Source organism: Sorex araneus, chromosome 6 (assembly GCF_027595985.1).
Source record: "Sorex araneus isolate mSorAra2 chromosome 6, mSorAra2.pri, whole genome shotgun sequence".
NCBI classification, from domain to species: domain Eukaryota; kingdom Metazoa; phylum Chordata; class Mammalia; order Eulipotyphla; family Soricidae; genus Sorex; species Sorex araneus.
Window position 1 is genome coordinate 49272210 of NC_073307.1, and position 27169 is coordinate 49299378.

The following is a 27169-nucleotide window of genomic DNA, read 5'->3' on the forward strand; positions in this document are numbered from 1 at the left end:
GCGAGGACCCCTGAATGGGAGGAGGACTTGCAGAGACCCCGGGCTGGATTGGCCCAGCCTGGATGGGAGCGCTTGGGTAGTCTCCCCTGTTTCCCAGTGCTCCGGGGGGGACACCTCTGGAACGGGACATTATCTGGGACACGCTTTCCCCATGGCAAGACCTGGAGCCCCTTGGCGTGGAGTGGCCCCTGTTGCAGTAGCTGGGGCTTAGCTGGGGCAAGCTGGGATGCACCCTGAGCTGAGAGAACGGGGCAGACCCCGGGCACAGCACCAGCCAGGTGAGAGGAAGTCAGTGTGTTGTCAAGATGGGGGTGGGCGTGGGGGTACAGAGTGAAGATCAGGTGGCCCTGTGGGTGGCCCTGGGTTTGAGCCTCCTAGTCCTGGAGCTTAGCTGCAAGCCCAGGCTGTAGGCAGGAGTGTCTCTGTGTGTGTGTGTAGGGGGGGTGGTTACTGTGGTGCCGCGTGATGGCCTTGACGTCTGTCATTCTCCAAGGGTGCTGCTCACACATCTGAGACCCCAGGGAGCCTGGGAGACCAGCCCTCCTGGGAGCCAGATCCTGAGTGGCTGCAGGTCCGGCACATTCCAGCAGGGGGCAGCGTGTCTCCATCCACAGCCGGTCTCGGCGCCGAGCCCAGATGCCAGCCTGCTTAGCGCCTCCCAACTGCCCCAGAAGCCCAGGAGACCCGCAGGACGTGGGGGCGACTTCAGGGGGGATCTGACCCTGCACTCCCCACACCCCTACACCCACCCATCCTCCCCAGTGCCCACATGCCTCCCAGCACCTGGCAACCCCCCAGATCTTGAGGTGTGGGCTGGTTAGAAAATGTCCCCGTGTGCAGAAGAACCCCAGCCCTGCCTGTCTCGTCCAGCTTCTCAGTCCTCGAGAGGTCAATGGCCCATTTTCCAGTTGTACGACCCGGGTTCTGGAGCGATAGCACAGCGGGTAGGGTGTTTGCCTTGCCATGGCTGACCCGGGTTCCATTCCTCCATCCCTCTCGAAGAGCCCGGCAAGCTACTGAGAGTATCCCGCCCACACGGCAGAGCCTGGCAAGCTACCCATGGCGTATTCGATATACCGAAAACAGTAACAAGTCTCACAATGGAGACATTACTGGTGCCCGCTCGAGCAAATCAATGAACAACGGGAAGACAGTGCTACAGTGCTATGTCCCGGGTTCTAGAACACTCAGTGTGTCCCTTGTCCCCATGGCAGATGCCCATGTCACACTCTGGCCACCACTCCTCCTCGTCCCCTTCTCATTTGTCCTCCACTAGTCCCCCGTGTCCCCCTGTTCTCCCCGCAGCCCTGCGGCTCTATTCTGGACATGCATCATCCTCATCGTTGTACCTTTGCCATGGCCTTGCAAGTGGCTGTACACAGCACACTGGCCCTTGAGTCTGGAAGTTGGTTCAGTGTCACCCCCCATAAATCGAGGCAGCACCCGGCCATCTGTTTTCCCCACGTGTCACAAAAGCTGCTTGGAGGGAGTGCCAGCTGCCCAGCTTCCTTCCTGGTCCCCCCCACCCCCTCACCCCATTGCTGTGATGGGTGTGGCCCTCAGCCCCCAGACTCCCTGTCTCTGCCTGTTCGCTTAGGAGCCCACTCACTGGGAGAGTCCCTTCTCAGGGTCCTCCTAGCTCTGCAGCTCCGCCCTCTTGTCATTCTTTCCTGTTTGCTTTGCAGATGTGCAGGGGCTACTCTGGCTTGGTGCTTGGGGGTCACTGCTGGTGGGAGAGACCAGGGAGGGCTGGGGACCCAACCCTGGCTGGCTTCAGGCATGCCAAACTTGAGCCCAGTGTTTGGAGCTGGTACCTGAGCCCCCGGAGCCATCCATTTCAATCCAGTCCAGGTCAGACCTGTCTCTCCCCAGCTTAGCCAGCTCGGGGTTCCCAGCAGCAAAGCATGGAGTAAGAATGAGTGCCCTGTGCCCCGCCCCCTGACTGCCCTGGCTGTGCCCTCTGCTGATCTGTCATCTCCCCACAGGACCCAGGTCTGTCTGTCCTCCACCTGGCCACACTGTTTCCTGCTGTCCCCAAACATCCCTGCGTTGCCCAACTCTCCTCCCTGAATTTCCGCATGGATCCGACTCCAGGACCACGTGGGTGGAGCAGAGAAGGAAGCATCTGCTGCCCTCTGTCCACCTCGTGCCCAGCAGCGTCTCCGCAGGGTGCTTGGGGTCTGGTCTCTATGCCTGCCCCCTGGCCCTATGCAGCTGGGAAAGTTGTTAGATGAGTGTCCACCACATCAAGTGGACACTTGTGCACCAGGGCCCCCATGGTTGACTGAGACTTGAGAATTCACTGGCTGTCCCCGCCCTAGGTGGTGTTGGGGGCTCTCAGATGCATTTTATGGATTTTGGGCCACACCCAGTGCGGGTCAGGAGTTACTCCTGGCTCTGTGCTCAGGGATCACTCCTGAAGGTGCTCAGGGGGCCATACGGGGTGCTGCGGATCAAGGTGGAATCAATCACAGCTATGTGTAAGGCAAACGCCCTCCCCACTGTCCTGTCACTCTGGCCTGCCCCAGATCCATTTTAAAGAGTAAAGGCTCAGGGAGATGGGTGGTTAGTCACTCTACCCTCCTGACTCACCTTGGCTGGACGGGCAGTGTGGGGTCCCCCCCATCAGGAGGCCAGTGTGGTATAGCCAGGAAGAGTAGCCTGGAGCTTCTGACAGAGAGAAGCGTGTGTGTGTGTGTGTGTGTGTGGAGGGGTCCTTTCTGAAGGGGCTGCGCCTCCTACCTGCACAGGGTATACACAGGCACATCCTTGCACATACACACATGCATAATGCATGCACACACATACACGCAATACACGCACACACAGGCATGTACACTTACAGGTTGTACCCTCACACATTCTTGGTGGGGAGGGGTGACTGCCACCCCCACCTGCCACCCCGCACCCCCAGGCCGAGCCAGGCTGAGCCTCTTTAGGAAACAAACTCCACCGCGGAGCCCTGGAGAAAATATCAAAACAAAACAACCCCCCGAACTTTACTTGCGTGTAAGCCGTTAATAAATAATTTACAGTATGTACACAGGGGACACTCACACGGGGTGTGGCGAGGGGGTCCCCACTTCCAAGCAGAACGCGGTCAAACAATGAAATAAAGTGCATCACGGTTAACTTCCAACACGGCGGGGGGGGGGGGGGTCGGGGGAGATCACGGAAGGGGGGCTTTGGGGGAGCCGGGCCGCGCCCCTGGGGCAGCATGGAGGACCTCGTGGAGGAGGAGGCGGGAACCTTGCTCCCACCTCCTGGCCAGTGTATGAGAGGTCCCGTGTGGGGGACAGCAGAGGGACAGCGGCAGAGGCTGGGGCGGGGCGGGCAGTGCAGGCCCATCTGGGTGTGGAGCTCTGCGTGCTGCTGGGCTGGGGGTGAGGGGGGGCGGGGGTCCCTGGACCAGCAGCAGAGTGGAGATGGGGGTTCCTGCAGTGGACAGGAGGTGGGGGCCGCTTCAAGGACTCTCGCTCGCTCAGCAGCGGGGCGGGAGCCCGGGCCGGAGAGGGGGGACGGAGCAGGCCAGCTGGCCCCGCCCGGCCTCGCCTGCCATGGGGACCCCACTCCAGAGCACTGGGGGCCCCTAGCGTGCTCCCCTCAGCTCAAGGCCCCAGGAAAGAGCTCCACCTTTATACCCAAGGGTCCCCCCACCCCAACTTGCTGCAGTCCCCCCTATCCAGCAGGCCCTGTGGAAGGCTGGGGTGGGTAAGGGCAGCCCTGCCTCGGGGGTCCCAGTGGGGTTTTAGTGTGTGAGTGTGTGTGCGCGTGCGCGGCCCCGGGGTGGGCAGCAGTGGGGTAGGATGGTTCAGTGCATTGCTAGGAGGAGCAGGAGGGCTGGGGAGGCGGGCAGGGCCTCTGGCAGGGCAAGGTGGGGGGGCTGGAGTGGCCCCCACATTACAGGGTCCTATTCCTCCAGATCGTCACAGCTCTGGTCACCCCGTGCCCAGTTCCTGCAGCCCAGAGGGCGTCCCCTACAGCTGGCATCTGGGGTAGGGGCAGGGTGGGGGCGGGGGTTACACAGCCTCCAGAAGCAGAAAAAGGAGCAGGAAGCCTCTGATGAGGGCCCGTGGGGCTGGGGGTGGGCCGGGAGCCGCGGCCCGGCCGGGGGGCTCCCGAGTCCGCCCATAGAGATGCAGCCGCTCCTTGTCGGCGTGCAGCGCCTTTACGTCCTCCAGCGCGTAGTAGGCGGCTAGGGTGAAGTTCACGTCTCCCGTGGTGAGCAGGTCGAAGACGCAGGCCTGGTAGTACAAGTCCTCCACGGGGAGCTTCTCCTTGCACTTGGCCACGGCCGTCTCGTAGGGGAAGGTGGCGCCGGGGAGGGCGGGCGCGGGGCTGGGGGCGGCCCGCACGGCCTGGAAGTCGATCTGCTGGTTGCGGGGGCAGCCCCGCAGGCACAGGTAGAGGCCCGGGCCCTCCCGGTCCTCCACGGCGTGGACCACGTCCTCGGGCATGCGCACGGCGAAGGTCAGGTAGCGCCCCACCTGGCGGATGACGATGGTGGTGCCGATGTACCGGGCCTGAATCTCCACGTGCCGGCCCGACACCTTCTCGGTGATCTTCAGGCTGCCCGCGCCCTGCCGGTCCCCGCCGTTCTTGGAGCCGTCGGCGAAGGCGGCTGGCAGCTCGTCCGTCTCGGCCTGGTACACCTTCTGGTCCACACACTCCTGGAAATTCTTGAAGATGATGGTGAGCTGCAGGGGAAGGGTCGAGAGGGGCGTGAGGGGGCGGTGGGCACTGGGGCGCCAGGGACAGGGGCGAGGGAGGAGGCTGTGGGCTCCCAGGCCCACCCATCCCCATCTGCTCTATGCCTCTATACAAATGTTGGTTTGGGGGCCACACCCTGCGGTGCTCAGGGCTTACTCCTGGCTCTGCGCTCAGGGATCACTCCTGGTGGGGCTGGGGGAACCCTGCGGGGTCCCAGATATAGAACTGGGGTTCACCGTGGCTAGGCAAGCTCCCTCCCCACTGTGCTGTCGCTCCTGTCCTGTCTTGACATTTTCTGGATGACAACTGGCTTTGCTTTTTTTTTTTTTGATTTGTCAGGGATGGGGTGGGGGTCGGGGCATCAGTTCTGACAGTACTGGGGGGGGCACACAGGACATCTCCCGGGCTCAGAGATAACGACTCCCAGCAGCCTCTGCAGCCCCCGCACGGAACTTGCTGGCCCCGCCCTGGGAACACGCTTGGATTTCCCAGTCCGGGTCAATTGACAGAGCTCCTGACCCACTGCACTGGCGGAGTAGGGGTGGGGGTGGAGGGCCTGCAGCATCTCCCCATACGCCCGCACTCATTGATGCCTCGTGGCTGTGGAGCTTCCATCTCCAGAACATTTCTTTAAACCAGCTGCTCATCTGCTGGAACTAGGGTCATGGTTTGGGGAGTGAGTGATAGCAGAGAGCGGAGGGCACTTGCCTCAGAGCCAGGATGTGAGCCCTGAGCACAGAACCAGGAGTCAGCCCTGAGCATTGTTGGATGTGGCCCAAAAAGCAGAAAAAAATGAAACAACCAACAAACCCAAAATTGTTGTGGGCAATTGTGGGTGCCCCCTTACCTTGCTGGTGGCGGTAGCCGCCGAGCCGGGCAGCACGGGTGTGTTGGTGACCTGCACATTCAGGTAGTTATTGTCGATGAGCGGCCAGGCGCCCTGCACCTTGCAGGTCTGGAAGAGGTCGGTGAAAGTCCGCAGGTGCGGGTCCCCGAAGAAGCCACAATGCGTGTAGTTGGGCGCGGCGCTCCTGTGGAAGCTCTTCTCGTAGTGACAGACCTCCGGACTGTCCGAGCGCTCCTGGCTGTCCCCGGGCGGCGGTGGCGGAGGCGTGCGCGGGCGCGGCTGGGCCGTCGGGCCATCCCGCGAGCAATTGTGCTGGCCCATGAGGTCGTCGATGCCGTGCACGGCCGAGTGGTAGGCCAGGTCCCCGCGGCACGTGCGCGCCGTCCGCCGCGTACACAGTGCGTAGGTGCGCAGCGCCGCGCAGAACTCGGGCGTGTCGTCCCCTGTGGCCGCTGCCGCGTGGCCGCCCGCCGTGGCGCTCCAGAAATCCGAGTTGCACTTGAGGATCTTGCACGGGGAGGTGGCTGCGGGGAGAAGGGCCGTCGTGGCTGTCAGCAAGGCCAGGCCTCCTGCTGACCCAGTGGGGGCTGCTCCAGCGCCACCAGCTATGCCCCATCCCATGGGCAAGCCCCACCCCCGCCCCGTGAGATGGGCGGGCAGACGGGCAACGCATGGACTGTGCAGATGGACAGAGGGGGGGGTGGGGAGATGGAGAGATGTTCCAGGTGGGGAGGGCGCTTGCCTTGCATGAAGCCACCCAGGTTCCATCCCTGGCACCCCTTAGGGTTCCCTGAGCCCACCAGGGGTGATCCTTGAGTGCAGAGCCAGGAGGAAGCCCTGAGCATTGCCGGGTGTGGCCCCCAAACTACACACACACACACACACACACACACACACACACACACACACACACACACAGCTGGATACAGGGGCTGGCAGAGGCATGCCCGAGGCCCTGGGCAGAGTGGGACACGCAGGGTTGGGCAAGAGGTTTCACCCCTGCAGTAAACAGTGCTGGATGGGGGAGCATATGCTTTGCACGCAGGAACCCTGGGTCCATCCCAGCCACTGCATGTTCCCCAACCTCAGCACTACAGGGAGTGGCCACCCCCCAACCCCCCTGCCCCACGACAAATGTGAAAGAGCAGGGGCCGTGGGAGTGCTAGAACACTCCATGCACGAGTGAGGCCCTGAGTGAGATTCTGGGTGCCACAGAATGAATGAATACGAAAATGTAAAAAGCAGATTGTAGGGGCTGGGGAGATAACGCAACAGTTAAGGTGCTTGCTTGCACAGAGCAGAGCCAAGTTAGATCCCCGGCATCCCATAGGGTCCCCTGAGCACAGAGCTGGGAGTAAGTCCTGGTCAAGGACAGGAGTGGTTCCAAAATCAAAAAAGAAAACAAAACAAAATTTGGTTGCCAGCAGGACCAGGAGGGACCTTTGAGCCAGGTGGCACCGGTTTGGAGCAGGAGGTGGAGTGGCAAACCCCTACCCCCACCTGCTGCCTACTGTACCCCTGCACTTCCCTTCTGGGGCAGCGGGCAGGAGTCCCCCACGGGACACCCCCTACAATACCCTACTTCAGTGCAAAGTTGGGGTACCTTCCACAATCACCCTGACTGCCCCCCCCCCATCTCTGGACTCACTTTATCCGGGTCCCTGGTGCCGTCCAACCTCTGCCAAGCCCCAGAACTCTCATAGGACCCCACAAATAAAGAAGCTCATGCTCCCAACGCTGCCATCAGGCACTCCCCATCCTCTGGTGGCCCCATTCAAAGCATTTCACGAGATATGATGCCTTTTGGGCACCCATTCAGACCAGGTCCCCAGCTCTATATTGGGGGAGTTAGGGGGCACCCCTCAGTCACCAGGGTGCAGACCCTTTCTTTCAGTCCTGGGGAGGTGGGCCAAGGCTGGGGTTGGGGGAACAAAGCCAATAGCTGACAAGGCTGGATTCTTTGCCTACAAATAACTCTGGCGATGGCCCCTTGCAAATAGGGTGACCCAGAGAGGTGGGGTGCCCTGGCCTGAGTGCCCGGCCAGGCTGGAGGAAATATTTATACACCAGCGTGGCATTTGCCGCCTTTCCAGCTCTCTTTTGAACTGTTAATCAAGCCCAATCTGGGGGATAATAGGCTGATTATTGCCGCAGTGTTTGCATAACAAAGGGGGCCAATGAAGCCGCCAGGCCCCGCGCCAGGGGCGTGAGGCCGGCCCCCAGCGAGGAATGCGCCGCAGCCCCGGCCCCGACCCGGGAAGCCAGACAATGCCCTCGGCCTCTCGGAGAAAAGCCCAAGCGACCCATAAATTACCCGCAGGCGAAGGGATTAGCTCCGGTTTCAGAGGCTGTTTGGAGGACGGGGGCTCGGTGGGGAGTGGAGACCCCTTAACTACCCAGCAGCCCCGTGGTCACTCTAGGGTCACCCAACACCCTGTCAAATCAGTCTCCTTTTGCTTCTGGGATGCAAAGCAATCCCTAACTGACTCCTGGTTAAAAAACAAAACAAAACAAAACAAAAACAGGACCCAGTTTGAATTCAGGTCGGGGCTTAGTGGGGGATGATGGGAGTAAGATGAGATGGAATATGGGGGCGCTTAGCTGGTGTGAGCAGGTGTGGGCAGTGACCAGTAGAAAGCAAATGTGCGCTGCAAAGCCCGTTTCTCCTGCACCACCAGGGAGTACCAGAAACAGAGCAGATGCCTCAGAGCCTGGGGTCTTCAGGGTGCAGGAGTTCCCCAGGGATTCCCCCTGCAGCCACCAGGCACCCCTACATTAAGTTCGCTCTGGAGAAGGACACCTGCATGGTCTTCATCTTTCCCACCGGCCCCCATGCCAGTCAGAGTTAGGGTTGCAGCTGCATCCCTTGGATGGTACCTGGATTTCCGTCAGGGAGTCCCGGCAGGGCCCGCCACCTATTTCAGGAAGTACCATAAGTCACCCCTGGGAGGGACAAAAGAGCTGAAAAAAGAAATTCCCCCTGGGGTTTGAGCGACACTACAGCGGGGAGGGTGTTTGCCTTCCATGAGGTCGACCTGGGTTCGATCCCCAGCACCCTATGGGTTCCCTGAGTCCCCCCTGCAGGAGTGATCCCTGAGCACAGAGCCAGGAGTAACCCCTGAGCACCACTGGCTGTGGTCTAAAAACACACAAAAAGATGAGGGGCTGTATCTCCTCAGGCACCCACATCCCTGCAAACCACCCAGGGCCCACAGCTGTGCGGCCAAGGAGGCGGGAGAGGTGGGGCCTGCACACTGCCACATCTGACTCCCAGGAAAAAAAAAAAAATTTTAAAAACTCAAGGCCTGGCATGCAGCCCATCTGGGTTTGACCCTGGGCGCTGCATAAGCTCGCCTGAGTGACCTCGGAGCATGGAGCCAGGAGTAAGCCCCGAGCACTGCAGGGTGTGGCCCCAAAACCAAAATAAAGAAATAAAAATTCCAGCATAGAAAATGCCGCCCCCGCCTCCCCAGCTCCAGTCTTCACAGTACAGTGGCCCTGGCAGCAGAGAGCCCAGACACTCCTTTTGACCTGGTGGGGTGCGGCTCCCACCCAGCCAGCCAGGAAGCCCAAGACCTCCCCCACCCAGTCTTCCCCATGGAGTCTCCTTCCTACTGAATCTAGGAGGGAGGGTGGGGGCTCCAGTTCAACTGGCCTGGCCTGGTGACTGGGCGCTCCTGCTGAGAGCAGAAACAGAGGGACACCCCCAGCTAGCCCCTTCCTGACCTAATACGAGAAGGCAAAAGAGGATTCCTCCCCAGGCAAGACCCCCCATCCCAGCCGGCCAGTAGTGCCTGCCCCCACTACCCACAGGGAATTTCGCTTCTCTGGAGACTCCCAACCACCCGACGGTGAAGTCTCAGCCCTGCCATCAGCTCTGCGCAGTGCCAGGGTGCCAGGGCCCTGAAACAGGCAGGGGAGGGGCACATTCTCCACTGGGCACACCCCTGCCTGTAGACCGGTGGCGGGGGTGGGGGGTGGTGGAGGAGGGTTTGCCAAGTCCACAGCAAAGCAGGGATTTGTGAGGTTGCGGTGTTCCCAGGGCAAATGGGCCTGTCAGTCAGCGGCCGGAGACCTGAGTGAATAAAGGGGCCGGGGTAGTATCTCCTCCTGACAGGTTCTGGGGAGGGGTCATAGGGAGGCTCCTTGGGGAACCCCAGGCAGGTTCACCCTCCTGCTTGATAATTTCAGCTCCTCAATGGCTGTGCCCCACCAAGTCCCCCAGCTCTGCAGCCTGTTCCCCATACCTCCTGGGGACCAGCTGAGCATGTACATAAGCACTGGCCCTGGGGCATTTCTGGGCACCAGGAGCCCAGAAATGGGGTTCTGGAAACTCAGAGCGCATAGGTAACTCACTGCACAGAGCACACAGGTGTCTACACTGCAGAGCCCCAGCAGAGAGATGCAGGTAACTGTCTACACTGCAGAGCCTGGCACAGAGATGCAGGTAACCACCTATACTACAAGTAAGCATATACGCCACAGAGCACGCAGGGAACTGGCTGTCAGACCCAGGCGCAGAGAGTGCTGAGACAGGCTCTCCGGTGCATGCTGCCCGCCAGCAAAACAGGGCATGATCCCAGGTAGGAAATTCAGGCCCAGGGCTGTGTCCCCAGCAGACCTGCCCATCTGGACTGCGGAGCCAGCAGCCAAGGGGGACAGACTGGCCTCCATGGAGACAAAAACCTTTGGGTCTTTGGGTTCAGAAAGGATTCTGGGGTGGGTAGAAGGGAGAGAGCTCGGCAGGCTGAGCACAGGGGCCCCTGAAAGCCACTGTTATGACTTGTCAGCCCCCACCGCCCCCAAACCCTACCCCCCCAAAAAAAAACGGTCCTGGGTATAGCAAGACCCGAGAGCAGCCCGGGCCCAAGTTTCAGAGACAGCGGCTGCGCTCTGCTGGGAATAGACCGTAGAAAAGGCAGCACAAATGAGTCTTCTCTTCATAATCGGAAAAATATTTGAGAAAAATATGGGGATATGGTGGGGGAGAGAGGGAGGAAAAGCCGCAAGTTTACTTTTTTTTTTCTTCCCCTTTTGGGTCACTCTTGGCTCTGCACTCAGGAATTACTCCTGGCAGTGCTCAGGGGACCATATTGGATGCCGGGTATCAAACCTGGGTCAGCCACATACAAGGCATGCAAGGCAAACGCCCTCCCCGCTTGCTATGGCTCTGTAGAACAATTCTGCATTTTCTGTGTGTTGAGAAAACACCTGAACCAAAGAAGGAATGCCAGAGAAAGATCTGAGGCCCCCCCCCAGCCTCTCCCAGGGTGGTGCAGGTGGGTCTGGGGTGCGCAGCATAGAGGGACACAAAGAGATGAAAAATGGGGCACCTGTAAAAGAGGCTTTGTTTTACTTTGGGGTCACACCCAGCATTGCTCAGCATTTACTCCTGGCTCTGCACTCAAGGATCTTTCTTGGACTCTTGGCGGTGTTTGGGGACCCGTACGGGACACCGGGGACTGGACCCCAGTTGGCTGTGTGCAAGGCCGACACCCTCCCCGCTGTACTATTTTTCAGGGCTCTGAGAACTGGTACTTTAGAATGAGACAGAACTCTGAAACCTAAGAAGGAAGGAAGGAGGTGGAGCCAGGGCCCCGGAGGCTCCAGGGACCAGTGTTCAGGTCTGTGGGGGGCAGAGGGGGGACGACGGTGCGGGGGGGGGAACGACGACACACAGCTCAGCTGCAGGTGAAGGGTGGGAATCGAGTACTGGAAACCAGAGGTCTTTCGGGGTGCTCAAGGGCACCCACAAGGTTTTTGAGCTGGATCCTGGAGCAATTCAGTGGCAGAACTGAGAAGCAGGTGGGGCGAGGCCCCGGGGTCTCCTCCTCCTTGCAGCAAGATGACCCCCCCACCCCCAAGACTGTGCAGGACCCTTCCCAATAATGGCACTGCATGAGGCCACCAGATTGGGGGTCCCCAGCTCACAGACCAGGGACCAATCCAGGGAGCAGGAGCCTGCAGGGGGCACGTGAGGACACGGGCCTTGGCATCTCTCCGTGGCTGTGCTTGGGATGGGCTGGCCGCGCCAGGCGCTGTGCCCCACACGTGGGCAGGTTGGTGTAGCCAAGCAGTAAGCCTGGCACGGACCCACTGCACCCCAGCAGAAATACCACAGCCAAGTTGGGGGCTCCTGCATATCAACAAGGAAGGTTTACAGGGACAGCTGCGTGCCCCCCACCATGGCCATGGAGGCCCTGGAACCCCCTCTTCCCACATCTCCCTGAGCTCCGATAAATGCAACCAGCTCCCTCTTCTCTTGGGTGTGTCTTTATGAGGCCCAGGGGGTCCATGGGGGCATCTTGGTCAGTGAGGACCCGAGGTGTGCTGTGTAGCTGGGCCCTGGGTCACCCCTGCAGTGCTTGGGGGCCACTAGGGCTGTACTCAGTGATGCTAGAGGAACCATGTGGTGGCAGAGGTGGGACCCAGGTGAGGCATGTGCTAAGCAGACATGCCAGGAACCTCCCAGCCCCCTCCACCTCCCCCCTCCCCCTTTTTAATTTTGGGGCCATACCCAGTAATACTCAGGGGTCACTCCTGGCAGGGACTGGAGGACCCAACGGATGCCACGGATAAAAATCAGGGTCAGGGGCTGGAGCAATAGCACAGCGGGTAGGGTGTTTGCCTTGCATGTGGCCGACCCGGGTTCGGTTCCCAACATACCATATGGTCCCCTGAGCACCGCCAGGGGTGATTCCTGAGTGCAGAGCCAGGAATGACCCCTGTGCATCGCTGGGTGTGGCCCAAAAAGCAAAAAAAAAAACCAAAAAACAAAATCAGGGTCAGCCTGAGCAAAGCAAATGCCCTCCCTGCTGTGCTACCACTCTGATCCCAACTGCCCCTTTATACACCATCCACCTGCAGACCTTCTCCTCACTCCTCCAGAGCCAAGAGTCCCCCTGATGGTCCCCTTGGGGTGGCCCACCAGGTTTGGGCGGGTGATCTCTGCAGCCCTGACTCTGGCCACAGAGCTTCCTTTCATTCTCCAGTCTGGGAGAGTCCTGCTGGGGGGGAGAGGGTGGGGAGGACAGTGAGGGTGACAGGCCAATAGCCCCAGTGCCTCCCTGTCAGAAGCAGGAGCAAAACTGTACTACCTCTATTTATTGATTTCATTTTTTTGGGGGGGGGGCAAACCTGGCGATGCTCAGGCTCAGGAATCACTCCACTCCTGGTGGTATTCAGGGGGACCATCTGGAGTTCCCGGGGATTGAACCTGAATCAGTCACATACAAGGTGGCCTTCCCCGCTGTCCCATCTCCCCAGGCCCAGGACTCTGATTTCTGAATCAGCTGTAGATCAGTTGGTGAATTTCTTTTTGTTGCCTTGGTCACTGCAATCTCAAACTGCTTGATAAAGAAAATTAGCCTGTATCTGCCCAAGGTGAAGGTCACCTCCCACTGCCCACCCACCCACCCACCCAGAGTCCAATTCTGGACCACTTTCTCATACAAGGGGAACAGTGGCAGCTTTAAATAGTGGGGGGCTGGGGACTGGAGTGATAGCACAGCGGGTAGGGTGTTTGCCTTGCACGTGGTCGACCCGGGATTGATTCCCAGCATCCCATATGGTCCCCCGAGCACCGCCAGGAGTAATTCCTGAGTGCAGAGCCAGGAGTAACCCCATGCCTCCCTGGGTGTGATCCAAAATGCAAAAAAAAAAAAAGGGGGGGGGGAGATGGGGAAGGAAAGATAGCTCAAGGGTCGGGCAAGTGAGAAGAGAGGCCCTGAGTTTGATTCCTAAGACCACCTGCGACCAAGGCCCGTCACCCACCACCCAGCCAGCAAGACAAAACTGGGCCTGTGCACGGAACATCCAGCCCAGAATGCTGACCCCGGGGCCCACTGAGCACTGCTTGGAAGCCCCCATCCTCTCAGGCAATAGGGCAGGCATGCCTTTTTGTGGGGGGAGGGAAAGCACCCCCTTCAAACTCTGCCTGAACACAGGTATTTTTTTTGCCCCAAGTTTCTAGAGCACACAACTTTTGAGCCCCCCAACCAAGGGTGCGTTGTTCTGGGGGAGCTAAGGGGCTCAGATTTCAGTAAGGTGGGCACTTTAGACCAAACGGAGTGCTCTAAGCCTGGACCGAGAAGAAACTTGAGCCCGGATGCATAGCAGTGCCCAGAGAGCTCTCTGCCCTATCTGCCAGGTTCCCTTACACGTCTGAAAGCCAAAAAAGAAACAGGATTCTCACAAACAGAAACTCAGCGATGGAATTCGGGCGGCACGCTCTGCTAACGCTCTCCCTGGGCCAGGCTGGGCTCGGCAAAGTATTTGAAGAACCAGAAATGAATGGCGAAGTGGCCAGACAGCTGTTCTATCCAGCTCCCTCCTGCCAGGGAGGCCGTCAACCCCGCCTTCCCCTCCTCCAAATCTCCCCCCTTGCAGCCAGGAGGGGCTGCTGGCAAGGGGGGGAGCTAAGCCCCCCTTCTCAATTTCAGTTGGGAGCTGAGCTCATATCCCCCCCCAACCCCCACCCCATGGCAGCCAAGGGACAAAAGCCATTTATCAGCCTATCTGATAAAGCTTCCATTGGGCTGGATCTTTATCTGGGCCCCTGGGCTGAACCCAGATGCACTAGAACCAGCAACTAGCTCTCAGGCATTGCTTGGGAGAGAGAGAGAAAAGTGAGAGTCCATGTCTATTGCATTTTATTTTTAAGTTCTTTGGAGAGAATGGAAGCTTCCTCTTTTATTTATTTATTCCCAGCCAGACCCTTCAGTAAGTGTGAACACTGCCTTTTAAAAGGAGGGTGTGTGGGCTGGAGTGATAGGACAGCGGGGAGGGCCCTTGCCTTGCACACAGTCAACCCAGGTTCGATCGGCTTCGGGTTCCCCGAGTACCACCAGGACTAATTCCTGAGTGCAGAGCAAGGAGAAAGCCCTGAGCATCGTCTAGTGTGGGTCCCAAACTAAATACATAAATAAAATTGAAAAAAAAAAAGAAAGAAAGAAAAGGAGGGTGTGTGTGTATTTGTGTGTGTGTGGAGGGGGGGCAGGCCTGGGAGATAGTTCAAAGGTCTGGAGCACACACATGTGGGAGCACCCCCACGCCCCCAAAGAGATCTCTGGAACTGCACGGTCTCCAGTATCCCTGGTAGGATACTGCCTGACCTCCGCCCAAAGCTGGGAGTAGCTCCCAAACAAAAATATGAAACCAAGTTGAATAAAATACTGGTGCCTGTAACCCCCCAGCTGTCTCACCCCTCTTCCTTCTCCAGCTCTTCCCTCGCTCGCTCGCCCCAGAGGTACACAGCTCTAGGGCCCCACAAGAGGGCTGGGAGACCTAGTAAACGGATCCCCGTTTCTGATCACTGTCTGAAGGTTTCACCAGCCCGGAGCGCGGGTCTGCAGCCAGGCAGGGCCCACGGCCTGCGTCTGCCAGTTCTTAAAACCCAGTTGGCGGAGAAGCAAAACAAAACAGCCCCATCCCGCTCCAACTCAAGCCCTTTCTTGCAAAACCGGGTTGCAGAAGGGGAGCCTTGGCTCCCCCGCCAAGTTTTGCCAAGAGGCAACCTCCAAGTGCTTGCTAGCATACAATGAAAAGCCCCTAGGTCCCGCCTGAAGACAGAACACACCCCCCCACACCCACAACCTCCCCCACCTTGGTCGGAGATTTTGGGTTTATTTGTATTTTTTTTTTTGCAAGAAAAATAACAGGGTGGGGGGGGATATAAAGGGTTTAATGGGCCTTAACCAAGCGGCAAGGCGCATATGGCACCAAAAAAAAAAAAAAACTGAAATGAAGTTGTAGGAAACTTTAGAAAGAGAGAGAGTCTGGGATTTAAGTTTCGTGCTTTGCTCCCCCCCTTCCCCTCCCCACCGAAGGGGGAGAAAAAAAAAAGCGCAGAAACTGGAGCGTTTAGGCTGGAACAAATGCGGCTCTGTGAGCCTTGCTCCCTTCCCCCAACGAAAACAAGAGGTCCGGCTCCGAGGAATTTGAAAGCTGCGATCTGCCAAAAAACATTGTGAAGAATACGGGGGATTCATTGGAAACAGATGGACTTTTTCAGCCTTAATTCTCACATTCTCTCCCTCTCTGACACCAGAAAAACAAACAGGGGGCGACGCGGAATGCGGGCCAGCAGAAATCGGGGCTCCCGGGCCCCCGCGAGGGCCAGCGCCGTGGGGGTTGGGATTGTGAACCCGGGTCCCGGAGGAGGAGGAGGAGGAGGAGGAGGAGGAGGGGGAGGGGGAGGAGGAGGGGGAGGGAGAGGAGGAAAGGGGAGGAGGAGGGCGCTCGGGGGGCTTGACTGGGACCTCCGGGGCTCCACCCCCGGGCACCCGGCAGGTTTGCAAACTGGAGGGGCTGCCGCACACAGAGCCCCGGGACGTCCCAGTACGGGACCCCCCCCCCCCCCAATCCCTTCCCCTTGTCGCCCCCCGGGTCGCCACGGGAATCCAGCGCCTCGGCAGCGCAGACAAAGGCCCGTGGGAGGGGTGCGGGGTCGGGGCGCCCCGGGCCGAGGCTTACCTGGCGGGAAGCTGCAGACGAGGAAGGCGAGGAGCGGAGCGATTCCCAGGGCTGCACGCGCGACCCCTCTCCCCATGCCCATCCATCCAGCGCGGCCAGTTCCCAGCAGCCTCGCCCTGCAAGACGGCGGGAGAGAAGCGGCGGCTCATCAACGCCGCGGCCGGCCCGGCGCAGCCTCGCTCGGCGGAGCCGCCAGGCTCGGTCCACGGCGGCCCGGGCGCCCCGCGCGGCCCTCCCCGCGCGCACCCCGGCTCCCTCCAATGCCGGCGCGCCCCGCCCCCGGCGCTCGGGTTTCAGCGGGGCCCGCGGTGGGGGGGCTGGAGGAACTGGGCGGGGAGCTGGGAGGCGGCGTCGGAGGGGGACCCCGGGAACCCCAGGGCGCGCCCTCGAGGGGGCCCCCCTCGATCCCCGCCCGCCGAGAGCGTCGGGGGCTGCAGCGCCACCCACCCCCCGCCCCACAGATATCGGAACCCAAGTGGAAAACGGAGCCTGGACCCACCCCCCACCCCCTGCTCCCCTTTCCAACCAGACGCGGCCCCGCCGCCGCCACCCACACCCCACGGCGCAATTTTCTCGCCCGGGCGCGCGAGGCTGCAAAATCCTCCTCCGAGTGGCCTCTGGGGGGGGGGGGGTGCGCCGCCACCAGCGCATCTGGCAGGGGGAGGGGCGGGGGCTTCCCGCAGCCCCCCAAGTACCTCACTTGGGCGGACTTCGGAGAGGACGAAAGAGGAGGGAGGGCCACCCCCTTCTCCACCCCCTGAGGTTGGGGACCTCTCCGGCGCTGCGCCGGGTGGGGGTACACGGGGGCCTGCCAGGCTGGTCCAGGATGGGGGGCCCTCCGTCGCCCCCCCACCCTCCGCCCGTGGATTCCTTTGGGGGGGGGCGGGGAACGGCTCTTCCCGCCGGGTCCTCCAGCGTTTCCCTGGGCCTTGCTTGCTTGCTCTTTCCTGGAATATGTGAGACTGGTAACGGTCCCCTCCCCCGTAGCCCCCCATCCACCCCCACCCCATCTTTCCCGGTCTGGGGACTGAAACTCAGAATCGACAACAACTAGTGTTTGGAGTCAAACCCAGCCGGCCCCCTCTCCAAGCCTGCTCCTCCAGCTCTGGAAAACAGAGTTTGTCTCCAACCGGGCTGTTTCCTAGCACGCCCAGTCTTCACTGGGGCCCACACAGGCTGCTGCTCAGAATTCAGCACCTCCCCCTACCCCCACCAGGAGGGGCGTGTCCCCCGTCCCCCAGGAGCCTGCTTGAGGTGGTGGGGAGGGGGCCTCCAGCCCTAGCTGCTGTGAAGTCATGTAAACCGGCACCAAGGCACCACTGCAGTTTTCAGCCTGGTTCTAGGATCCATGCTGGCCGGGCCTGTTCCTCCTGGCAAGAGCTGGCCAGGACAAACCTTGAGGGGATACTACAAGAGAGGTGGAGCTCCGTAGGCAGCAGGCCTTCACAGGTGGCGGATACCCACCATCACTGTATCACTGTAGTCCCCGTTGCTCATCGATTTGCTCCAGCGGGCACCAGTAACATCTCCATTGAGAAACTTGTTACTGTTTTTGGCATATCGAATACGCCACGGGGAGCTTACCAGGCTCTGCCGTGCGGGCGGGATACTCTCGGTAGCTTGCTGGGCTCTCCGAGAGGGGCGGAGGAATTGAACCCGGGTCGGCCGTGTGCAAGGCAAAGACCCTACCTGCTGTGCCACCCACCATATTTCCCTCAAATAGTTAAGTCTTGGTCCAACAGACCAATACTTGCAAATTCAGCTGGACGTCAGCACCCCTGTGTAAAACGGTGCATCTTTCTACCAGGGAACACTTTCCTTTCCTGAAACTGGCGTCTCTGGGCCCTGGAAGATGGCTGGAAACGGAGCATATGCTTTGCATGTGGGAGCCCCGAGTTTGGGCCCAAATACTGCATGGTTCCCTCACCCTCACCCCACACTCACTGTATAGGTAGGATCCTGTGAACACCACTGGGTGTGACCCCCAACAAAAACCAAAATAAAAAGTTTAAAAGGGGGGGCATCCAAATGGCCTAACACCCAAGGCCAGACTGGTCTGTCCTGGGGTCACGGAGATTTTTGTTTTTAGTTTGGGGGCCATACCCAGCCATGTTCAGGGCTTTCTCTTGGTTCTCAGGATTCACTCCTGGCTTGGCTTAGGGGACCCTAGGGCCCTATGGGGTGCCAGGGATTGATGCTGGGTCTGCTGTGTGCAGGTACTCTAGCCACTGCACTATCTCTTTGGCCCTCCATCCTGGCAATTCTTCAGAATTCTTGCCCAGTCCGGAGTCAGGCCCAAGCACCTCCTAAAGCCTCCCAAGAGCAAAAGGAAGGGTCTGCAAGCACCCCTCAACCTGGACCCCAATGGGCAGCTCAGGGACCCAGAGAGGGTGTGTCTCTGCTGCTCACATCCAAGAGTCAGTTTGGGTCACAGGACTGTTTGCCTCTGTGCCTGAGCTTCTGCATCTGTTGAGGGTTAGGGAGTATATCACCCTGGGACTGTGACAAATACTATCTGGGCGGGCAGTGGGCCAGGGAGCTGCCCAGTGTCCCTGCTAGCGGATTGGCCTCCAGCCGGGGAGGGACACAAAGTTTCAGAAATAAGCAAGTCAGCCAGGGAAGAGAAGCAAAGGGCTCGTCCCTCCTGGGAGATGCAGGAGGACATGGGCAGTGTCCCCAGGCTCGCGGAGAAACCAGCCTCAGGAAGACACAGTGGGAGTCTGCTGGCCCCGGGGCCATCAGCTGACACTGGCCAAACTGACTAGTGTATGGACGCTCTCTATGCTCTCAACAAGGCTATATAGTTAAAAACGCGGGGCTCCAGGGGACCGGAGAGATAGGATAGTGGGGAGAATGCTTGCCTTGTACGCGGCGGCCCGGGTTCAATCCTTGCATCCTGTATGGTCCCCTGAACACTGCCAGGAGTACTTCCTGAGTGCAGAGCCACGAGTAATCCATGGGCATTACCAGGTGTGGCCCCCAAACCAAAAACTAAACCCAAACACCCCCACCCCCTACCCCACACCCAATTCCATGGAGCTGGAGGCAGTACTGTGGGGAGGTGCATGCAGATGAGCTGAGTTTGACCCCAGTACACCCCCATCCTGCCAGGCATGGATCCCTGAGCTCAGAGCCAGTCAAGAGTAAGCCCCAAGGGGCTGGAGTGATAGCACAGTGGGTAGAGCCTTTGCCTTGCATGCGGCCGACCCGGGGTTCAATTCCCAGCATCCCATAAGGACCCCTGAGCACCATCAGGGGTGATTACTGAGTGCAAAGCTGGGAATGGCCCCTGTGCATCACCAGGTGTGACCCAAAAAGAAAAAAAAAACAAAAGATTAAGCCCTGAGCACCACTGGGTGTGGCCCCCAAACAAACAAACAAAACAACAAAACCATGTAATGAGCTGGAGGATAAGTTCTCTTTGTGTGTGGGGACCCTAGGTTTGACACCCACAAATGCACAGACCTCTGAGCACTTCTGATCCCTAAAAGCTCCGGATTAGGGCTGGAGCTATTGTATAGCAGTAGGGCATTTGCCTTGCACACGGCCAACATGAGTTCAATCCCCAGCACCCATATGGTCCCCCAAGCACCACCAGGAGTGATTCCTGAGTGCAGAGCCAGATGCACACCTGAGCATCGCTGGGTGTGACCCCCCCACACAAAAAAATTCCAAAAATAAATAAATAAAAGCTCAGGGTTGGGAGTCACTGTTGAGCATCTCCAGGTGTTGGCCCTCAAACAACACTGGGGTTCAGGGTCAGAGTGCACACTTGCCACATAGGGGCTCCAGATCCAATGATACCTGCACCTCATGGTGCCCCAAGAACCTCTAGGAGCAACACCTGGGCATTGAATATGCACCCCCTGAAAAAACGGGGTTCAGAGCTCAGCACTTCACCCTCAACTGAACCCCCTTCCACAAAACCGAGTGACTTACAAACCAGCCACTCCCATCAGAAACGAACACTGAGATCTTCTCCCCCAGGAAGGAGCCTGGGTTTGGGGGTCGAGATCTCAAACTTGTGGGGGATGTGCAGAGAGATAGTATAGGAGGGAGGGTTCTTGTCTTGCCGATCCAGGTTCAATCCCTGGGGTCTCCCAGCACCACCAGGAGTGATTCCTGAGCACTGAGCCAGGAGGAAACCCTGAGCAAGACTAGTGTGGCGCCCCCCAACCCCCGCCCCATGCTCCCAAATAAAGACCTCAAACTTGTCTTTTGCTCTGGTTGCAGAAACCCCCCGACCTTTATCATGGAGCTGGGGTGGAGAGGCACAAACAGCATTTTCTGGTGCAGGCTGGGAGCTCCGGGTCCAGAAATAGACATTTGAGACTTCACCACCCCAGTCCCGCTGGAGGAGGAGACAGTGACACAGGGCCTGTTTCCAAATGGCTGGTGGGAACAGATGTGGGAGGAAGAAGCTGCCGCAGGCACGAGGGGTCTCTGGCGGGACGCCTCTGCCCTCAGAGGCAACAGTGCTGCCAACCAGGGAGCTACCGGTGTCCCCACCCATCTGCACCCCTTGAGCTCAGCTGGGTGCTCTGATCCTTGGATTGGCCCCACTTTGCAGATGGAGACACTAGAGGCAGAATGTGGTGGCACATCTCGACAGTGCAAACGCTGGGCACCCTATGGTCCCATTGTCATGCGGTAGGTGCATACAGGGCTCAAACCCAGGGCAGGTGAGAGCAGGTATGTGTGTGGGGGGAATGGGGTGGGGGTGGAGGGGGTGTTTCCCAGTAGGCAAGGGCAGAAGCAAACCCAGTGCCAGGGCTCTGCAGGGCTGCATGAGGAGGGGGCTCTGCAGGGAGCTGGGGAGACTTCGGGCAAATGTTCTGGGCAGAAGGATCCCCGCAGGAGAAATGCCTGGTACCAAGGGGTGGTTGAGAAGCCAGGGAGCATTAGGGGAGTCTACAGAGAGAGCTGAAGCTTGGCATGTCTGTGAGGACCCAGGGCATGCTTGGCAAGGAGGCGCCTGGCCCCGGGAGATCCCTTTCACAAAGGCTTTGGGAAAGAACAGTCCCAGGGTGGTAAGCAATAGAAGTGGGCCGGAGAGATAGTCTAGTGGCTAAGGTGCTTGCCTTGCATGCGGCTGATCTGGGTTCGATCCCCAGCAACCCACATTGATTCCCCTAGATCCCCCAGGTCCTGCCAGAGCCAGGAAGTAACTCCTGAGCATTAGTAGGTGTGGCCCCCCAAAATGAAAAGCTAACAAACTAACAAATAAAAACAACCCTCAAACCAATAATACAGATATTCCAATAACACAGATATGGGGCTGGGGAGATAGTATAGTGGGGAGGGTACTTGCCTTGCATATGGCTGAGCCGGGTTCCAGTCCCCGGCATTCCACAGGGTCCTTCGAGCACCACAAGAAGATCTCTGAGTACAGAGTCAGGAGTAAGACCTGAACATCACTGGGTGTGGCCCCCCTCAAACCAACTGCCCCCCCCAAAAAAGTCAGAACCCAATTCTTAAAATTTCTTTTTTTCGGGGCCACAGTGCCAAAGCAGAGGCCCCAGCCTCACGGTGATGATCAGGTCACCCACATTCTTTTTTTTTTTTTCTTTTTGGGTCACACCCTGAAATGCTCAGGGGTTACTCCTGGCTCTGCACTCAGGAATTACCCCTGGTGGTGCTCAGAGGATCATATGGGATTCTGAGAATCGAACCCAGGTTGACTGCATGCAAGGCAAACGCCCTACCCGCTGTGCTATCGCTCCAGCCCCATCATCCACACTCTTTACCTCACTCCCTTGCAGTAAGTTCTTGGAGCGAACCAGCTTGGAACCATTTGCCCACCAAACAAGGACTGTTCGAACGATGGGGAGCTGGTGCTCCTCTCCAACCACCACCAGGCTGGAGTCTTTTGGATTAATGAACAATTTGGTGCCAGGCACAAATACCGAAGAGATTTAGCAACAGGATGAGATAACCAAGTTATCCAAATCCCGATGTGTTTAGAATAGTGGCATTCCTTCTCTCAGGAATCGCTCCTGGTGGTGCTCAAGGGACCATATGGGATGCCAGGGATTGAACCCGGGTTGGCTGCATGCAAGACAAATGCCCTCCCTGCTTTGGCCCCGAGAATCATTGAGATCGAGTCAAGTTCCTGATTCCACAGGAGCTTCTGATAGTGAGAGATCTGAGGACCAACCTGCATATTTCCACAAGGACCCCAAGTCTGCCTGGCCTCTCTTCTGGGTTCTTCATGTTTATTATTGTTGTTGTTGTTGTCTGGGGCTCACACCCAGTGCTGCTCAGGTTTGACTCCTGGCTCTGTGCTCAGGGACCCCTATGCTGTGTTAGGGATCAAACCTGGATCAGCTGTGAGTGAGACAAGTGTCCTCATCCTGTATTCTCTCTCTGCCCTCCAACCCCCAAGCTGGGTGATCAGCGCACCATCAGTTACACTAAAGTTCTGCACAGCACCCATGAAAACTCCACATTACTCTGGCATCTCTATGGATGGTCACCGCCACTTGGTGAAGGAAGGGATTGGGGTCAGGATGTAGGACAGCAGTTAGGGCACTTGCCTTGCATGCACCTGACCCAGGTTTGATCCTGGGCATCGCATGCTCCCCTGAAGCTCTAAAGATCCTCTGAGCATCCTTTGCATGGCTCTCCAATTCCAGTTGGTTTGGAATCATGGGTGGGTCTTCTGAGCACCAGCAGACAGAAAGAGACAACTAGCTTTTAGGAGCTGTTAATGCCCACTGGTGGCAAAGGTCTCAGCCCCTGGGCTCGTTCCACACACCTGGCAGACGAGGATCTTGAAGACACCATATCAGAACAGGTGAAAGGGCACCCTTGCAAGCAATGCACTCCCAGGCATTGAAGCCTCGTGCCAATTGATAGGCTCAGATTCTGAGAAGGTTCCCCACCCCAGCCTGCGTTTGGCAGAGCACAGACACGTGAATCTATGGTCACTTGGGAAAGGTGCAGAAATCTAACCCTCTGCAGAGCCGCCGCTGCCCTCAAGGTGGGCTGGCATGTTCTTCCAAGGTCTTCTTTTGTGGGATCTCTGCATGTTGGCATATTCCCTCCTAATCTTCCTTACTGATGTCACTGAGGAGACCTTTAATGCACACTTGGTTTAGGATGGAATATTGTTTGTCTACGGAACAAATCACCCCTACCAGGGGACCAGGAGGAGACACTCGAAGATCTTGAGATCTCAGAGTCCCCAAAGAAGGGAAGATGGAGAAGCTACAAAGTGTGAGCGAGAAGTGGCCAGTTCCTGGGTATCCACAGAAAGGACAGGAACAGGTCCTTCCCCAGATGAGGCAAATCCAGCATCATGAATCTTAAAACTTCTCCCTCATAGCTGGTTGCTATCAACTATTGAAAGAAAGGGGGAAGTGGTTTTCAGATCACACTCTGCCTGATGAAGGCTCGCTACACTTTACTGCTTTCTGGAGGCCGATAGGGACCTGGTGCCTATTCCCCAAGCTCTCTGCAGTCCGCTCACTGTGACAGACACTGGAGTCGTGTTCACAAGCCACGCGGGCCAGAAGTGGGGTGTCCTGTGTCCTTGTGAAAGATATGCAGGGTCCTCCACAGGAATGGACATTGGCTGCATCCTGCCAACATGCCACAGTGAGGCATCCCTGACCCTTCCCCTCTGCCCTGTTCCTGCTTCCTTTACAGCTAGTTCAATTTTTATTTGTGCATGTATTTATTTTGGTTTGGGGTGATGCTCAGGACTCATTCCTGACTCTATGCTCAGGGCTCACTCTTGGCTCTGTGCTTAGGGATCACTCATGGATTTGTGCTCAGATATTACTCCTGGCTCTGTGTTCAAGGATTACTCCTGACCCAGGAGTAAGCCCAGGGCTTACTCCTGCTTCTGCTCAGCACTTACTCCAGACTGTGCTCAGAGATCACTCCTGGCAGAACTCAGGGGACCCTAGGGAGTGCAGGAGATTGAACCCAGGTTGACCACACTCAAGGCAAGTGCCTTACCCACAGTGCTATCTTTCCGGCCCTGCAGCCAGGGTAAGGAGGTGGGGAGTCAGCTAGGGTGTGATTTAGAGAAGAAAGAGATCAGCTTGTCGCTTGAATGGGGCTGGCTAACCAGACAATGGGGGAAGCACACCCTTTTCCAAGGCAGGCTGTGAAATGAATGAATAAGAAATATTGCTTGAAAGACTGAGATACCCTACCGAGGTACAAGAACATAAAAGAACATGAACGGGACATAGCACATAAAAACTGTCTCAAGTGGCTTTTGGGACATCAGAGGTCAAGTTCAAGAGCAAGGATTTTTCAGGAAGAAAGCTTTTCCTTTTTTGGGGGGAGGGACACACACCCAGCAATGCTCAGGGCTCTGCGCTCAGGAATCACTCCTGGTATTGCTTTGGGGACCATATGGGATGCTGGGATTGAACTCAGCTTGACCATGTGCAAGGCAAGCACCCTCCCTGCTATCCTATCTCTCGGGCCCCAGAAAGCTCCTTTTTTTCCCAAGAGGAGGTTGAGGAAGTCTATTCCACTGGACATTCCATCCCTCTGTCTCTTCCCAGGACTACCATAAATGGAGAGCTAGGAAATTATGCCCATTAAGGCACAGTTTGGGGGCCCAAATTCAGCAAAAGTTGAGACTTAAGATTAATTCCCTCACTGCCACGTTGTGGCAAGAACAGCATTGGCAACCCACAGCACCCTGGTGAGTTCCTTCCCTGTCACCTCTCTGAAGAGTAGAGAAGAAAAAGGGAACCAGGATCTTACTTTCCCGTATGGTTCCAGGGAGCCTGGGAGGGTTTGAAGAACTCCCTGTCCTTGCGGAAGGAACACAGGGGTCCTGGTGGCTGGATGTGGCATCTCTTCAACTTAGAGTTCCTGCATTGGGCCCCACCAGATGGCTGATGAACAGAGCCGGGGTCATGGACATAAGGGATGTCTCCTTCATTATCACACACACTGTATGTGTGTGTGTGTGTGTGTGTGTGTGAGTGTGTGTCTGTGTGGGTCTGTGTGTAGGTGGCGGGGATGCCCAGGGAGCAGCTGTCAAGAAGAGAAGGCAGCCAGACCTCTTAGCAGAAGGCAGAGAAGAGCCTCAGTTTACTGCCAGGTCCTCTAAGTCTCAAGTGTCTAATGGCCATGGAGAGGGAGATGGAGATACTATCAGAAACAGCGGCAGGGACCAGCCATGCTTTCTCCTCTGTCTATGCCTACCTGGGAGCAATAGCACCTGGACAGGGGAGGAGGAGACGCCCCCCTCAGTGCCTAGGATCCCAAGGTGGGTGGAACACATCTACAGTACCCAGTGCTCCCCTAAAGATGTCAGCTCCCTGCAAAATCAGCCTGGCCTGGGAGGGGGCAGCACAAAGCAGGAATGAGAGCGAATCCCACCCCAGCCTTTGTTAGCTCTCCAACAGCCCCCCTTCTCTCATTGTTGATGGGAGGTCATGACCTTTATATAAAGGGAGGCTGGCTTGTCAGAGTATGGGGGGGGGGCGGAAAAAATCGCTTCTTTGGAAATGCAAAAAATTCACTTTGGAAACAAGAGAGGGTCCCTGGCACAGTCGGTTGGTTCCTTTCTCCTCCAGCTGCCCTCCGGCACACGGCCCGGCGCTTTCCAGATTCGCCTGGAAAAACCCACTGGGTGCCCCGGCCAGTGCACGGACTTCGCAGACTTCCGCGCTATATGCGCAGGAAAAGGGCTCGCCGGCCGCTCGGCGAACAGTTTTAAGTTCCTTTTGGAGTGGCTGGAGAAGGAGGATGGGAGGGGAATGCTGGCTTCTCAGTACCACCTGCCCTAGCGACCCCGGAGCTGGGTGTGCAGAGCCGGGGCGTCGGGGGCTCCTCCCCCGGGCTGCGGACACCCCACGACTGCTCTTACCCGCCGCGACCACTTTGGAGAGCTTCCAACTTGGCGGCCGCCGGGAGCGCGCGGCGCACCGTGTCCGTTAGGTGGCGCGATGCTCTCCGGGCCGCCGCGACGCCAGACACGCGCTTTCGGAGATCAATAAGGACCTGAAACCGCAGCACATAATAGCGACACGCGGGCTCCCATCAAAACCCGCGTCTGGGGCGATGGATTCCAACCCCGAGCGGAGCTCATGCCCTTCCCGGCACGGGATGCAATCACGACCCCGCGCGCGCCGTGTCTCCCCATAAATGCACCTGTCCGACCCCGCCCACCCGTCACCCCCATTCCAGCCCCGCGCCCAGTTGATTCCTCCGAGGAGCCGGGGCGCGAGTGGGAGGCCGAGTCTCCCTCTGCTCTGTCCCACGTACCCACTTAGGATGGCGGTGGGGGTCGCCCCGGAATCCTAGCACCCCAGCCCCCCCGACCTCTGAGCGCACCTGTCCCCATGACCCCGAGCCTGATTTTTTTTTTTTTTTTTATGAGCGGGGACGGTCCCCTTAGATGGGAGGTTCGGGGGCGGGCAGCCTGCTGGTCGGCTGCGTCCTGAACTCTGGGATCGGAGGAGGTGATCCAGCAGGAGAGGGGGATCCCCGGTGCCCATGCCGGGGAGGATTTTCGGGAGAGAGAGAGAGAGAGAGAGAGAGAGAGAGAGAGAGAGAGAGAGAGAGAGAGAGAGAGAGAGAGAGAGAGAGAGAGAGAGAGAGAGAGAGAGAGAGAGAGAGAGAGAGAGAGAGAGAGAGAGAGAGAGAGAGAGAGAGAGAGAGAGAGAGAGAGAGAGAGAGAGAGAGAGAGAGAGAGAGAGAGAGAGAGGCGGGGGAGAAGAGAGGGAGAGAGGGAGAGAGAGACAGAGAGAGACAGAGAGAATGAACAAACAGCAAAAACTTTGCACCAGCTAAGACCTAAAGCGATGGAAGCAGCGAAGTTTTCAAATCCCAGCAAGAAAGAAACCCCCCCTCCAGGCGCGCGCTGCCCCCCACCCCCCTTCTCGGGCCAGGGGCGCGCGCGCCACGGGCCTGTGCCACCCGGGCTGCCGGGCGCTTACCTTGGCGGCTGCATGAGCCCCTGCTGCCCGCGGGGGGTGGCGCTGGCGGGGTGGCGGCGAACAGGGGATACAGGAGCGCCGCGCGCCGGACCCAGCCGCAAGCTCTGGGGCCCTCGGCCGGCGCTGCTCCCCGCCCGCCCGGCCCGCTCAGCAGCGGCCCGGGGCGCGCCGCTGGCTCCGGGTTTGCATGCCCGCGCGCGCCTGGGGGAGCGGGGCCCGGAGC

The 27169-nt window shown here is 58.4% G+C and overlaps 1 protein-coding gene across 2 annotated transcripts; it reads right to left on the bottom strand.

Moving 5' to 3' along the window:
- Window positions 1-2967: 2967 nt before the first annotated feature.
- On the bottom strand, window positions 2968-27169 carry RGMA (repulsive guidance molecule BMP co-receptor a). 2 transcript variants are annotated; one of them, XM_055141859.1, is made up of 5 exons: window positions 26947-27093; window positions 25875-26008; window positions 16031-16146; window positions 5558-6081; window positions 2968-4697 (listed from the first exon to the last, which is right to left on the bottom strand). In XM_055141859.1, the coding sequence occupies exons 3-5, from the start codon at window positions 16110-16112 to the stop codon at window positions 4020-4022; spliced, it is 1284 nt and encodes a 427-aa protein (XP_054997834.1). In that variant the 5' UTR covers window positions 16113-16146; window positions 25875-26008; window positions 26947-27093; the 3' UTR covers window positions 2968-4019. The 2 variants fall into 2 exon arrangements, with proteins under 2 accessions (XP_054997834.1, XP_054997833.1); XM_055141858.1 differs by lacking the exon at window positions 25875-26008 and having other exon boundaries at window positions 26947-27169.

What these genes read in the sequence shown, in the direction of transcription:
- RGMA (XM_055141858.1), bottom strand. An exon ending in CGTCTGCAGCTTCCCGCCAG is followed by an intron (nt 6,082 to 16,030) that starts GTAAGCCTCGGC and finishes TTCTCCCCGCAG; the next exon opens with CCACCTCCCCGTGCAAGATC. An exon ending in CGGCTACCGCCACCAGCAAG is followed by an intron (nt 4,698 to 5,557) that starts GTAAGGGGGCAC and finishes CTTCCCCTGCAG; the next exon opens with CTCACCATCATCTTCAAGAA.